This window comes from Amblyomma americanum, chromosome 2 (genome assembly GCF_052857255.1).
Source record: "Amblyomma americanum isolate KBUSLIRL-KWMA chromosome 2, ASM5285725v1, whole genome shotgun sequence".
Classification (NCBI taxonomy): Eukaryota; Metazoa; Arthropoda; class Arachnida; order Ixodida; family Ixodidae; genus Amblyomma; species Amblyomma americanum.
Window position 1 is genome coordinate 148,580,387 of NC_135498.1, and position 12,360 is coordinate 148,592,746.

Below are 12,360 nucleotides of genomic sequence, written 5' to 3' on the forward strand. Positions count from 1 at the left end.
TCCTGTGCTACGTTTATGAATGCTGTCCCCGTCCTGCTAGCGCCGTGCCGTGTGCAAGAGAATTAACGCATGCCAACTCGCGCAGCTCGACGTCCTGTTGAACCCTGTGGACATGCGTTTCGGGCTGCAGGCGTTTCTGTTCTTTTTTTGCGATACATGCATATCAGCACTGAGTAGAACGCAGAGCAAAAAATATGCTACACCATGTTTTTTTAGAGCACTGCCGTAAAAACTTGTTTGACGATGTCGCAGTCCACCGGGAAACAGCTCGATAAAATATATTGCAACCCGCTGCAGGGGCGTGGAGAATACGGCGTTCTAGTCGGGATCCCATGGACGCATAATTGAATACCAGGGCTGGGCACGATGCTTTATAAAAAGCATCCTGGATACCGATGCCTGTCACACTGAAAAATTGCATTTCCGATACAGATACGCGGTACAGGATGGAAGTTGATTTCCGATACAGATACCCTATACCGTATTGTCAATACTTCGATACAACAGCGAAATTACCATTATTAATAAAGCTGGTAATATCAATAGCTAAATTAAAAACTTCCTCTGTGATTTCTGAAATTTTAGAGTACTTGCTAAGAATAAATGATTCAGAAAGGGTTGAAACGATTCAAACCGCACGGATTTGTTTAGCTCCACTGCCTGAACAGCAGGTTTCATTAAACTTCAGCATTATTCTGCATCCACGGGGACGTTCAAACGATCGTTTGCATAAATAGCCCGGCTAAATCTCTTCTTAACCTAATGTTCTTCATGTGAACCGATCAATGAGAACCTAACTACATACGTATAACCTTTAATTTTTTCGTGATGTTTATCATTAGTTAGTGCGGAATTTACAGGGTTGCCTCCGTCTTTGCCCGGTGGATGCTCCACGCACTTCGGAAACCGAACAGTTATTTCCCCAGCACTGTTTTCAACAGACACTTGAAGTTGGCCATTCTGTGTTGAAAGCTATACGGAAAACAACAACAGAAGAAGGCTGAACGTTTCAATTTGCCTGAACATGTCTGGATAATCTCTGTTATTTACAGCATTTGCCCAAAGCACCACTACGGAAGAGCCCCGCCATGCAGTAATGCTGTAAGCGAAGCAAATGAAGAACGCCTTTCTGCAGGAGCAGATGACCACGTTGCCATGTTGTATTTGATGAAGGCGCCCTTTATCAACGCGTAAGTGTGCAGCATAGCCACGTCAACTAGAGGATCCGGGCGGTAGAAACCCAAGTTTCGCCGGCGTCTTCCCAATAGATAAGGAATGCGTCACCCGATGCATTGGACACTGCCGGCGCTTGTGACCCTATAGACCGGCGTTTGGAAGAGTGCACGATCTTTATCGTGCTGGAAAATAATGTTCTGTAAGCTCCTGAGCATGATGACAAAATTTGTTCGTTTCTGTTGGCAACCACCGCAACTTGAAATAGGGCCGATAGAGTGTTGTCTCAGGTACAACGATGAGCCTGTCTCCTCGTTCTATTTGTCACCAAATTTGCAGACGCGCGAGGTATACGTCGTCTATCTGCAATACAACGAACGTAGGATGAAAGAAGACCGACCGGGCCAACGACAATGCCGTGTCCTCTTCCCAATTGTGATCCATCCCTTATTTCAGTGAGCTACCTCCTGTCCCAAGGTCTGACTCACACCTGCATCAAAATGTGCGGCAATTTTTTCGTTAAAATACGCGATACACTGAAAATGTGTTTTCGATACCGATACGCTAATCCTGTAATTTTTGGCAAGCGATACCTAATGCCGATCCACTGAATGTATCGACAGAGGGCATCGAAGATACATGTTTCGTCAATACTGCCCATGCCTGTTGGATCCCGGCCGCTGCGAACCACGTTTAGATGGTGGCGAAACGCGTGCTGCGTGGCGCCAATGAGCGTTAAGAAACCCCAGGCGGTCGAAAGTAATTCTGAGCCCTCCACTACGGCGCCCCTTTCTTCCTTCTTTCATTTCCACCTCCATCACCTTCGCTAACGACGTGGTCGGTTGGCCACTGTAGGTTAGACAGGTACTGGGCATTTAGTTTCCTGGAAAACGGTTATTTTTTATTTACTTGTATTGCTAAAACCTGAGATAATCACGCTCAATGACTGTTCACCATCCTTGCCTGGAAAACGCTTATGTATCTAGCGCTGCAAGCGGGGTCGCACGTAGAACTTTACGCTGTTTGCTTGTTCGCTCTTTCGGAATGTGCGTACTTGGCTTATAATGGGTGTATAAATTTCTCAGCGCGTCGCAGACAGTGGGCGTGCCCTTCGGCATAGCTGTTCGCGTTAGCACAGAACATGCCGTGGCCGCACAACCCACGCTGCGGTCGGGGACGCAGAACGAGTGCAAGGTGGGGGCCATTCGCCGAGGGCGGCCTCGCGTGGGGCCGAGGTGAAAGCACCTGAATGGGAAATGGGAATCGCATTTCCATACTCAAACAGCCCCGGAGAGAGAGCGACAATGTGCGCTTGGAGGTCGCCCCCATCAAATCGTCCCAAGACCGTGGTTTGAGGTCACGGTCCCAAACCATTGCATTGTGAGCCTTGAACAAGTCAGTTGACTTTAGCGATCGAGGTCATAACTATAGGCAGGCTTCTATACCTAGGAATATGTTATACAAGCCTGTTGATTTCACACCTGGTGTGAGGTCAGTCAAGCAAATGTCGGCGTAAAACAACCAATCTACTTCCCTAGGGCGAGTTTAGCGTGTGCTGGAAGCGTATAAACCCGGCTTGTCTACTTTCCAAGTGCGGCAAGCAACCCTTAAATCCCCCTTTCCACACTTAAGCTGTCAGAACGCAGCAGTCTCTCCAGACAGTTTAGGTGTTCTTTCTACAGGAAAGGCCTATGCGTGTGAGCAGCATGAGGCCGCCTTTAATCGTCGGTTAGAGCTTTTCTTCCAAGACCAAGAAAGGCTATAGGCGCACGATTAGTCAATCGATTTGGAGGGTTGCCATTTTCCAGGGTTTTAGTACTAAATGTCAAGACTTAATATTATATATATAGTGTCCGAACTCGTTGCATAAAGGACTACGAATAGTATCGAAGCCTTTTTGTTCTGAAATGGTCTGTTCCCGAGACGCGGCTCATTCTTCAAGTTACAGAAGGCGATTTATTTTTCTTGGGGACTTTAATGTTCAAGGATTATAGAAAAGAATCTTCCCAGGAGGACATAGAATACGCAAAACAATCTTTTATCACTCGCTTCAAAACCATAAAACTGTTGAAATTAATGATGCAATGTTTAGCTCTATTTCTTCTTTATGAACATCAACGAAAGACTACGGGGCTTAGAAGAATGCGGTTGCAGGGCCACAGCGCCAGCGACCATGGCGGAGCAAAGTTGGCTTCGCCAGTCACTAGCGGGAGCCCTACTAATGCGACGTGTACCCAGCAAACGGCCATGCTCAGCAAATTTTAATTTCGCTAGTTCATGGCACAGCGTCCAACACTTTCGCTATAAAGGCGCCGTAAAAAGCTGGCGCTCTTCAAATTCGTCGTGTCGTTCCAAAACTTCATGGAGCGTTTTGGCTAATGTCAGCACAACATAATACGAAGGGAAGATAACCGCTCATCTTTAAGGATAACGGAGTGGATTCCAAGAGAAGGCAAATGTAGCAGGGGACAGCAGAAAGTTAGGTGGGCGGATGATATTAAGAAGTTTGCGGCGATACGATGGCCACAGTTGGCAAAGGACAGGGTTAATTGGAAAGACATGGGAGAGGCCTTTGCCTTGCAGTGGGCGTAGTCAGGCTGATGATGATGATGAAGACAATGGGCTACGCAACAAAATGAACGACGACTGCTTTGTTAACAAGGAATTATTATCCGCGAACTGTTGGTGCGCACAGCTTACACTACAATACTGCGTAAGGTTAATAATCGATATGTATGCCACTTGCTGTCAAATACAGACGGAAGGTGTATGAGCCGTGTTCTCTAGTAAACATGAATGCCACAGCGCTGCAGCGCATGCACTTGCTCTATTTCAATTTAATCTCTTCTCACATCGATGTCCTCTTGCAGTTAACTGCGCATTGACATGGACAAGTAGGCTTCCTACAGCATCGCAGAAGCGATGGGGCTCCTTTTGGAATACCAACTTTTTTTTTACTGACGCAATAACGGCGATGAGTACATCATGAGGGTCAAAAACATAAGAAATCCACCGAAGATCTCAGCAATGAAAAATGTTGGGAAACCCGAGAACTCAGACACTGTCAGAGCGGAGCAGCTTATGCCCGGCGAAGAGCATAAATGCCGCTTATGTAGGAATAAAATAAGCCTGCTGTGATCGACGTTTCCACGAGTGCTCAGGCTGCTCGAGGTTACCAGTGACTCTAGAGCAGACTATGCAAAACTGCCAGTTGAAAACAGATGCCTGCAGCACAGAAAAGATGACCGGAAACTCTGCAGGACCAAGAGCCGATTAACTATGACATTATTTTTGCGATGGGGAACAGGCGCGGTGAACGTTCGCAGGGCAGTGGAGTAAAATAAATTTGACATGAAAACGGGGCCAAGTTTAGTAATGCATTTGACACAAAATTAAGTTCTTTCGACAACAAAGCTGCCGACAATGCGTGCACGCACGGCACACTGAATCGCGCGCGTTCATGATTTTTTTTTCTTTCTTTACCCTTATCTTTGCATGCGCTGAAACATTTTTCTCAGATTTTTCAACAATCAATTCAAAGGAACACCGCACTCTATACCTGCCCTTACGTAGCTCTCTGTTATTACACTCTAGGGAGCAACGACGGCCATCGGAAATGCAGGCGGCAGAATTCATGAATAAAGCACGGCAGCCATTCGTACAGCAGTCCTGCAACCGCAATCGCATGAGATGAACTTGCAGTTAGAGACGGTTCATGTGGCACCACCCACGCGTGGAATCAAATGGAAGTAGCGTTGATAGAGAGAGAGAGAGCGAAGAGCACACACTTTTTTCTGGTTTGAGCTCGAGCGTCCCTCTCTCAGCATGGTGTATTCTTGCGCGACGTCATTCCGGTATGGCAGATTGAAACGACATCGGATTTCCAGGAAGCTGGAAGAAAGAATATGTGTCACTACGCACGGCTTGCGTTTTGGGGCCGCATTCGCCCGCATCTTTTGTTCTTTACGAGGGGTGAGAGCAAAGGGGGAATCCAAAGCGGCCGATCTTACAACGAATGGATGCAATGGTTCCGTAATATGCGTTATGAAAAGAAAGCGCTCCCCAGCATCAGTAGCTGCAATTCTTGCAATCAGCACGGAAATGCCTTGCAGTAATAACATAGTATCACATTTGTGCCATAGCCGTACGGCCGTAGCCATACATAGCCGAATAAGGCCAAGTATTCGCTATGCTTACCGCGAACTATAAATAAATGAGAATTCCTTTCTCTTTACGTTTATCTCTTGAAATATTTGTACAATTGGAGAGTTCTTTAGTGGTCGGCATACTGTGACATGTCCTTTGTACATATAGAATCATGACCATCGATAGTAGGATTTTCACAGCTGTGTCCTCATCTACCTACTGGAAAAACAATAGCTCACTCAGAGGCGGCTGAAACCTGAAGTGTGCCTTGATGAGAGGTTGTCTTAATGGCGTAATCAAGTGAACAAACCGACCAGTGGGTATTTATTAGGCGTCCGCGTTCCACACGCATAGCTTGGCCTACCGGCTTTTCGAGCTCGACCTCACTGCTGCGGTTACTCAGCAGGTGATGCTTCTTTTTGTACTTACTTTCATGCGTACTTGCTTCGAATGAGCATTTATTATAAGTTTAACACTGCGCTTAACCTTCTCCACTATTGAATAAAGCAGTAAATGCGATTGATGCGCTGATAAGAAATCGATAATTTTCATATCGCTCACCCCAACCACTTAAGAAGTAGCTGCTAGAGCGTCATTTGAATGTACAGACTGTCAAAATTGATTTCTCTAGGGCCTATATTGTAGCGTTTCTTAGTACATTTTTTTTTTCATTGCGTGGTGCCATCCGACACGACCTACGTAACTGGCAAGTCGCTACCAACGCAATAGGAGCGAAAGAAAGGAGAATTGAACGAAACATCCCAAAATACGGCCCCGGTTTTCAAATATCTGTTTTCAAATCGTGCACTACAAACGCTCACCACGTATAACGTGTAACCGAACTAACGGTTATTATCGTTAGATTATTGGTAGTAGAGAAGATGCTGGTCTAAGGACCAGGTCTCTGAATTTGCAAACATTAGTCTGCTGTCCGTAATTCATTTTGGACTTTTGACACTTTCAAGCAGCGCTTTCAGCTATAGTGAAAAATCACTTCTAGCAGTGGTGCGCCCAATTTATGATGCCCTTGATAGGCTAGAAATTAAGAAAAAAGAAACAAACCGCTCGGACGAAAAATGGGTAAGTGAGTTTAAGAAAGGGGCAACTCACTCAAGCTCGGAGTTCAACCAGTGGCCACGATGTTTCGGTGTTTCTGAGTCGCGGCGAAGTCTTTTCTCTCTACGATGGAAGGCAGGAGTTCAAAAACCGCGCCAGTGATGAGCTCAAGCGCATAGAGCGCTGCCGTTTACAGACAAGCCCTTCTCGTATACCGACTCGTGCTAGACGACTTCGCGGCTGTCAGTGCCCGCCGCGCAGGGGAGTGACGAACCTGACGATGGCGTTGAGCAGATGCTGCCAACGGGGCCACAGAAATCCAGGATTTCCGCGGCACATGTGGCGCAGGCGCACGCTACTCTCCGCCTCACGTCCTGTGTGGTGAAAACACCGCCGTCGCTTGTTTGTATTTGGAGCGCTCGACGAAGCGACGCATCAACGGAGTGACTCGGGACGCGCTTCCTAATTCAAATGCGCTTCGAGCGACGGGAGCACGCCGCGGCTTTGCAAGAAAGGGAGGGAGGCGTGGAGTTATCTGCAATGCAACGACTCTGGGAGCAGACACTTATCTTACGCGTCGTTCTCTCGCCCGCAGGCACGCGATGAGCTACCGGCCCGTTGAGATTTCTTATCTGCGCTGCGCTTATCGAGGAGTAGTGGCGTAGCATGTCGGGAGCTGTTAATGGGACAATGAAACGAAATAAAAATGCGACCACGTATGAACTTGTTAAGGTTGAAGATTTCGGTGATGAAAGAGACCTTTGGACATCACGGGAAACCTAACTCCGGAGCATTTAGGGTGAATCTGTACTATATTTTACCGCAGATTAGTACGTACAGGGATGGCTAAGCGGGGATGTATTTCGAAGATGTGTGCATCTCGTTAACTTGACATGCATGACTCCGCGTTCTTGCAATGTTCCACATAGCGGCCTCGCGAACATGGTCCAGCTATTACGATATATGTGCACGTGCTGGTGACCCCGCTGAGATCACGGCCACGGTATGGGAGGTTGTTAGTGCAGCTATCATCTGGCAGTGATTTGCCAGTGGGTGGCAAAGGGGTGTGGCCAGGATGCGGATGAATGAGAAAGGAGAGGCCAAGCTGAAATGAAGGAGGTGCAAACTCAAAGGCAGCTAGATGGCATGAAGAAAGTTTCAAAAACACGCCGGAGAGACTCGCTGGACTTCAGACGCGCTGCGCCGGCGCGTTCTGCAAACGAGTTCGGTCGAGCACAGCTGCGCTATATGTCACTGCGAGTTTCACGATGTTAGGACTAGAAATGATTTATATTCACTGTCCTGTTAAACAAGGAAGAAAGACGTTTCGGAAGCCGTACAGGTTTCTTGATCACAATGAGGCGGACAAGACGAGCAATTGGCATTTAGGGCATTTTAAGGGCGTGACATTTTTAAAGCGTTAGCGTTAAGGAGCTCGTGTCAAAGAAAATGCGGTATCGTCGTCGGTGTTGGCGCCGTCGGCGTCGTTGACCTTGAGCGAAAAAGCAAGGAAAAATCCCCAGAGAAGCGGCTTAGGACGTAAGTGGGCCATCTAGGTCATGCGACCTTGTGGCGTCGTCACAACCTGCCCACCGGATTGTGAGCGAACTGCGCACCGTAGCAGCTGGAAGTTAAAATAATGATTGGTCGCGGGAGGTTTCTGCGAAGAGCAACCTGGATCGCACAAGCCCCACCGGTGGCAGCACCTTCCATCGCACGGCAGTCGCCCATCGTTTAACCGCTGCACCACTGCACCAGAAGTGGTATGAGGACTCCCAGAGATACACGAAAGTTATGTAGCGAACGACCAATTTGCATATATGAGCAGTAACGCATTCGTTATCACGTCATATACTTAAGGCGGAGCTTAAGTGTCCATTCCAATTTTTTTACCTTCCCCACCTACTCATCTTGCCCGCCTCATTGCGATCAAGGAAACCCTACACGTTCCGAAACGTCTTTCCATGCGCTGCAGCGCGACCTCCGAAAAATATCGGCTGTATGGTCTTTAACTATCAGATTTGTTCAGAGTAACCCAGCTTCCCTGCAGCTTTCATTCAATCGTCGATAGAAGCCACGGCGCATGTTTTGACTAGACAGTCATTGCGAACGGGTCGTCTTATTGGAGGGCTCCCGAGGTGTTGTTCCAAGGCATAAAAGTGAAGTAAAATTCCCATCCGTTACCCTTTAATGCAACGAGGGCAACGCTACTTTATTGTCAGGACGAAAAATTGAGGACTTCAGATATGCTTGGCTCAAGAGTAGGTTTATGTTTAGCTTTGTAAAAAATATATATAACGCTGGAAGAGCATACCTTGTTTCTTTGGCGTGTTGTTTCTCTTTTGTGCTTACCTTTCTTCGCTGCCACTCCGAGCGGTAGCGAATCCACGCTACCGCTGTTTAATGTAAAAATGAATGAATTCACTGCATATTTGGACAGATCGGATAGATTGTATTGTGTCTTAGGCGGAGGGGAACATTGAGAATAGGTAGGCACGCATGTCGTAAAGAAAGGGACCTATTTCTCGACACATGATCATGTCCTGTCCCTCTTCTACTCCTCGCGTGTGCGGCTGTCCAAATTGTTTTCCCATGCCCCCCCCCCCCAACCCGTCTAATTAAAAAAAATTATACTTCTGCCAGAATAACTTTCCCTCACCCTTGACTTAGTGCTCCTTAAATAATGAGGATTTTGAACGAAATATTAGAGCCCTCATCGTTTGCTTTCTTCGTGATTGCCGCCAGGAGAAACAGTAGCTCCTCATCTCGCTCTCCCGTTCCTCAGTAGAGCGAAATGAAGAAGTGCCCATCTATCTCAACAACATGTACAAGGGCATGAAAGCTTTCCTTATTCATAGTTAGAAGTGCGATTATTACTTGTTATTACTTTTCTTGTCTTATCCTTATTTCTGACGCCTACAAGAGCAGCATAATCAGGTGCGCAAATCTTATTGAGAAAGGAATAAATCATTCGCCGAAGCGTGCCTATGCACTCAATGGTGCTGTACTTGGCCAGTAACGAAACCACATCAAAGTTCTTCGCCTTTTCCCAGTGTTGACAAGAACCCGAAAGCGGCCTGTGCGCCGAGCTGTGTAAGCCTGCGCACACCTGGCGCAGTTCTCCCTTCTTTATGTAAACATCGCGAACAAGCAGTGGGCTCAATATCCTCCAGAGCCCTTTAGCCATACTGAAGCAAACCAATTGCACTATAAATCACACGCGCTGACAGCACGATCAACAGCAACGTGTTTGGATCCGTTGAGCAGAAAGAAAAAGCGTATTTGAATTGCAAACATTCTTTATGTTCGGCACGCTTCCTGTCGCAGTGAAGGCGAAAGTCGGAGCTGGCTGTTAAGCAACAGTCGTCTGCTTTTGAGGGAAGTGTGCGAAAAAACGAGAAACTAGCATGAGACAGTTTTAGTTACACGCTTCTGGCGGGGCCTACTGGACTCGGATGACCAAGCCCCTAAATATGCTCTCACCCTTGAGTTGAAATTTCGGTGGAGGCGAAATTCTAGACGCTCGTGTAATGTGCGATGTCAGTGCGCTTTGAAGAACATCAGGTGGTCGAAATTACCGCAGTCCTTCACTAAGGCGTTCCTCGTAGCCTGAGTCGCTTTGGGACATTAAACCCCTATAAATCATAAACCATGAGCCATAAGCTTTCCGGCCTCGATATTTCGCCTTCTGTCTCGCATTTTGTTCATATGAAGGCGCATCAACCGTTAATCCTTGTTTCATAGCACACTGAAGGAAGAATATAGACATTGCTTTTCATGGCTCCGTGCTCATTTTGCAAAAGATAATGGACTAGACATGTTAGTCGCCACTGTGGACGTCTAAGTTTAAACTTCAGCTTATTTGCAAAAGGAGCAATATATATGAACAAAGCTGTATGTCAAAGCAATAAACTTTGTGCAAAACTCAAGAAACGAATAAAATTAATAAGAAAGTTTACGTCTTGTGCGTACGGCGCGGCTTAACTGCATATACAGACTACAATGTAAGTCTCATGTGCCGCTAATGCAGCTGAAGAAAATTCGCCGATTAAATACGCTTAAAATTATCGCTCAGCAGTAACAGCACACAGTGCAAAGAAATTTCTAAGCGTAGAAACAATGCGTGGTATAATATAGTCACGCACACAAGAGTGGGAAGAGAAAAAAATAATAGACAGGTCTATTTTATGCACGTGTAAAACAATGCGGTCCTTAATTATAGTTAACCGCACACGATCAGTTACATATCGCAAAAGTAACTAAAGTGGAGCCGAACACAAACCCTTCTGTCGGACATTATTAAATAGTCGCAGAATTGGACGGCCTATCCAAGACAGTTCTAGAGGTGATTCATTCATTCATTCACCAAGATGTCAACGATAGCTTGAGGAATCACTGGCCTCAAAATGCAGAGGCAGCGGAAGAAGCACACATAGCACTACATTTCGCATGACTGAATTGAGATGGCTGCCTGCAGCTGGTAGGAAAGGGTTCCAAATACAAGCTGCAGCCATTCGCGGCATATTACGTGCCAACAGTACCCGAGACCAAAACTGAACAAGTGGCCTCCAGGGATGGAGGCAGCGTGAAAAAAACGCATAGAATGCACACGACAAGCACGTCTCGAGTATTCCATTATTGCAAACTGCAATATTACAAAAGCTCATTAATTCACTTCTCGCAATGAAAGTAAAAAAAAACAGAAATTCTTTTTTCATCACCGCAGTTATTGCTACGGCCTTCGTGTTTTAATACATTCGTGCTTACTTCGGGTTTAAACAAACTCACTTTCGATCGGCCATGTTGCTTAGAGCAAGCGAAAGCCGCTGAACGTACACCCGACAAGTTCTTCAACAGCAGTACACGAGCGTCGAACATACGGATGTCTGTGACGGAGCGGAGTGCCGGAACATTCCGCAAACGGCAAACCCTTCGTGCGCATACATGTGCGTATTCTCGCCGGCTTCGCCGCCTCACTTCCTCATACGCCGCTGCACAGTCGCTTGTTCGATGCTGACGCCATACTGTCCAAGATTTGTCAGCTGTACGGTGCAAGGAAAGTTTTACATTGTTACTTTTTGAGGATCGCAGATCTACAGCTCGATTCCCTGAGAAGAAAAAAAATAAAGTTGCTTGGTTTCGTTTACGGGGTTTAACGTCCCAGAGCGACTTAGGCTGTGACGAACGTCGTATTTTAGGGCTCCGGATAATTGGGGCCGAAATTATTCAGGTTTAAATGAATTAAAACTCTCTTAATTTTGTGCAGATTCTAAACAAACCGACCCAGAAATACTTTTATCCGTGACGCATCACAGAGTGAGTGGTTTTACAAAACCAAACAGCAGCAGTGGTTTTACAGAAATAACTGGCAACATGTGACTAAGATAAGCAGATGGACAGCTGGGAAAGTGGAATTTAATGCCCAGAAGTTACTCGCAATATTGAAAAAAAAAACACTGTAGCAGAGGGCTCCAGACAAAATTCGGTCACTTGGAGTTCATTATGATCACTGACGTTGCGCAGCACACAGGCGTGTTCGCATTTAGCGTTCATGAAAAGGCGGCCACCGCACCTAAGATTCGACCCTGTGACCTTGGGCTCAACAGCCCAAAGCCACAGCCTCGGAACCACCACGGCGCAATTCAGTCTTGATGTTTGCATTTTTGAAAGTGTTCTCTGCGGTCATCTAGAGCAGTGCTTCAGCCGTCAGGCATTGTTCAAATTCTCGAGTGCTGGCTTAACAATGCCAGAAAAGTCCGTTTTCGGGTCAGTGTGACAATCTAACTTCGATGGGACGTGCCACAAGCGTTGTTAACCCATGCTAGAAACAGCGCCGGCACCCACAGCAGCCATGGGCAGCTGCGGTAGCATCCGGCTTGCAGGTCAATCTAACGACAAGAAGCCGGCAGAATAGCAGACTGCACACCGGTCGAAAATCCCAGCTTAATTTGCTTGCGGCACAGACATTGCTCGCATAGCGGCACG

At 46.7% G+C, this 12,360-nt stretch overlaps 1 protein-coding gene across 11 annotated transcripts in view; it reads right to left on the reverse strand.

Moving 5' to 3' along the window:
* The window catches only part of LOC144121892 (monocarboxylate transporter 13-like), a 206,454-nt gene that overhangs the window by 52,173 nt on the left and 141,921 nt on the right, over nt 1-12,360 (reverse strand). For 3 of the 11 annotated variants that reach the window (XM_077655324.1, XM_077655325.1, XM_077655323.1), the window contains exon 2: nt 4,962-5,064. The exons of 7 other annotated variants lie outside the window; for them this stretch is intronic. In XM_077655324.1, coding sequence (XP_077511450.1) covers nt 4,962-5,000 — 39 coding nt within the window. In that variant the 5' untranslated portion in view covers nt 5,001-5,064. Of the gene's footprint in view, nt 1-4,961; nt 5,065-6,429; nt 6,750-12,360 lie in introns of all 11 variants that reach the window. One more of the 11 variants, XM_077655322.1, reaches the window with a different exon arrangement.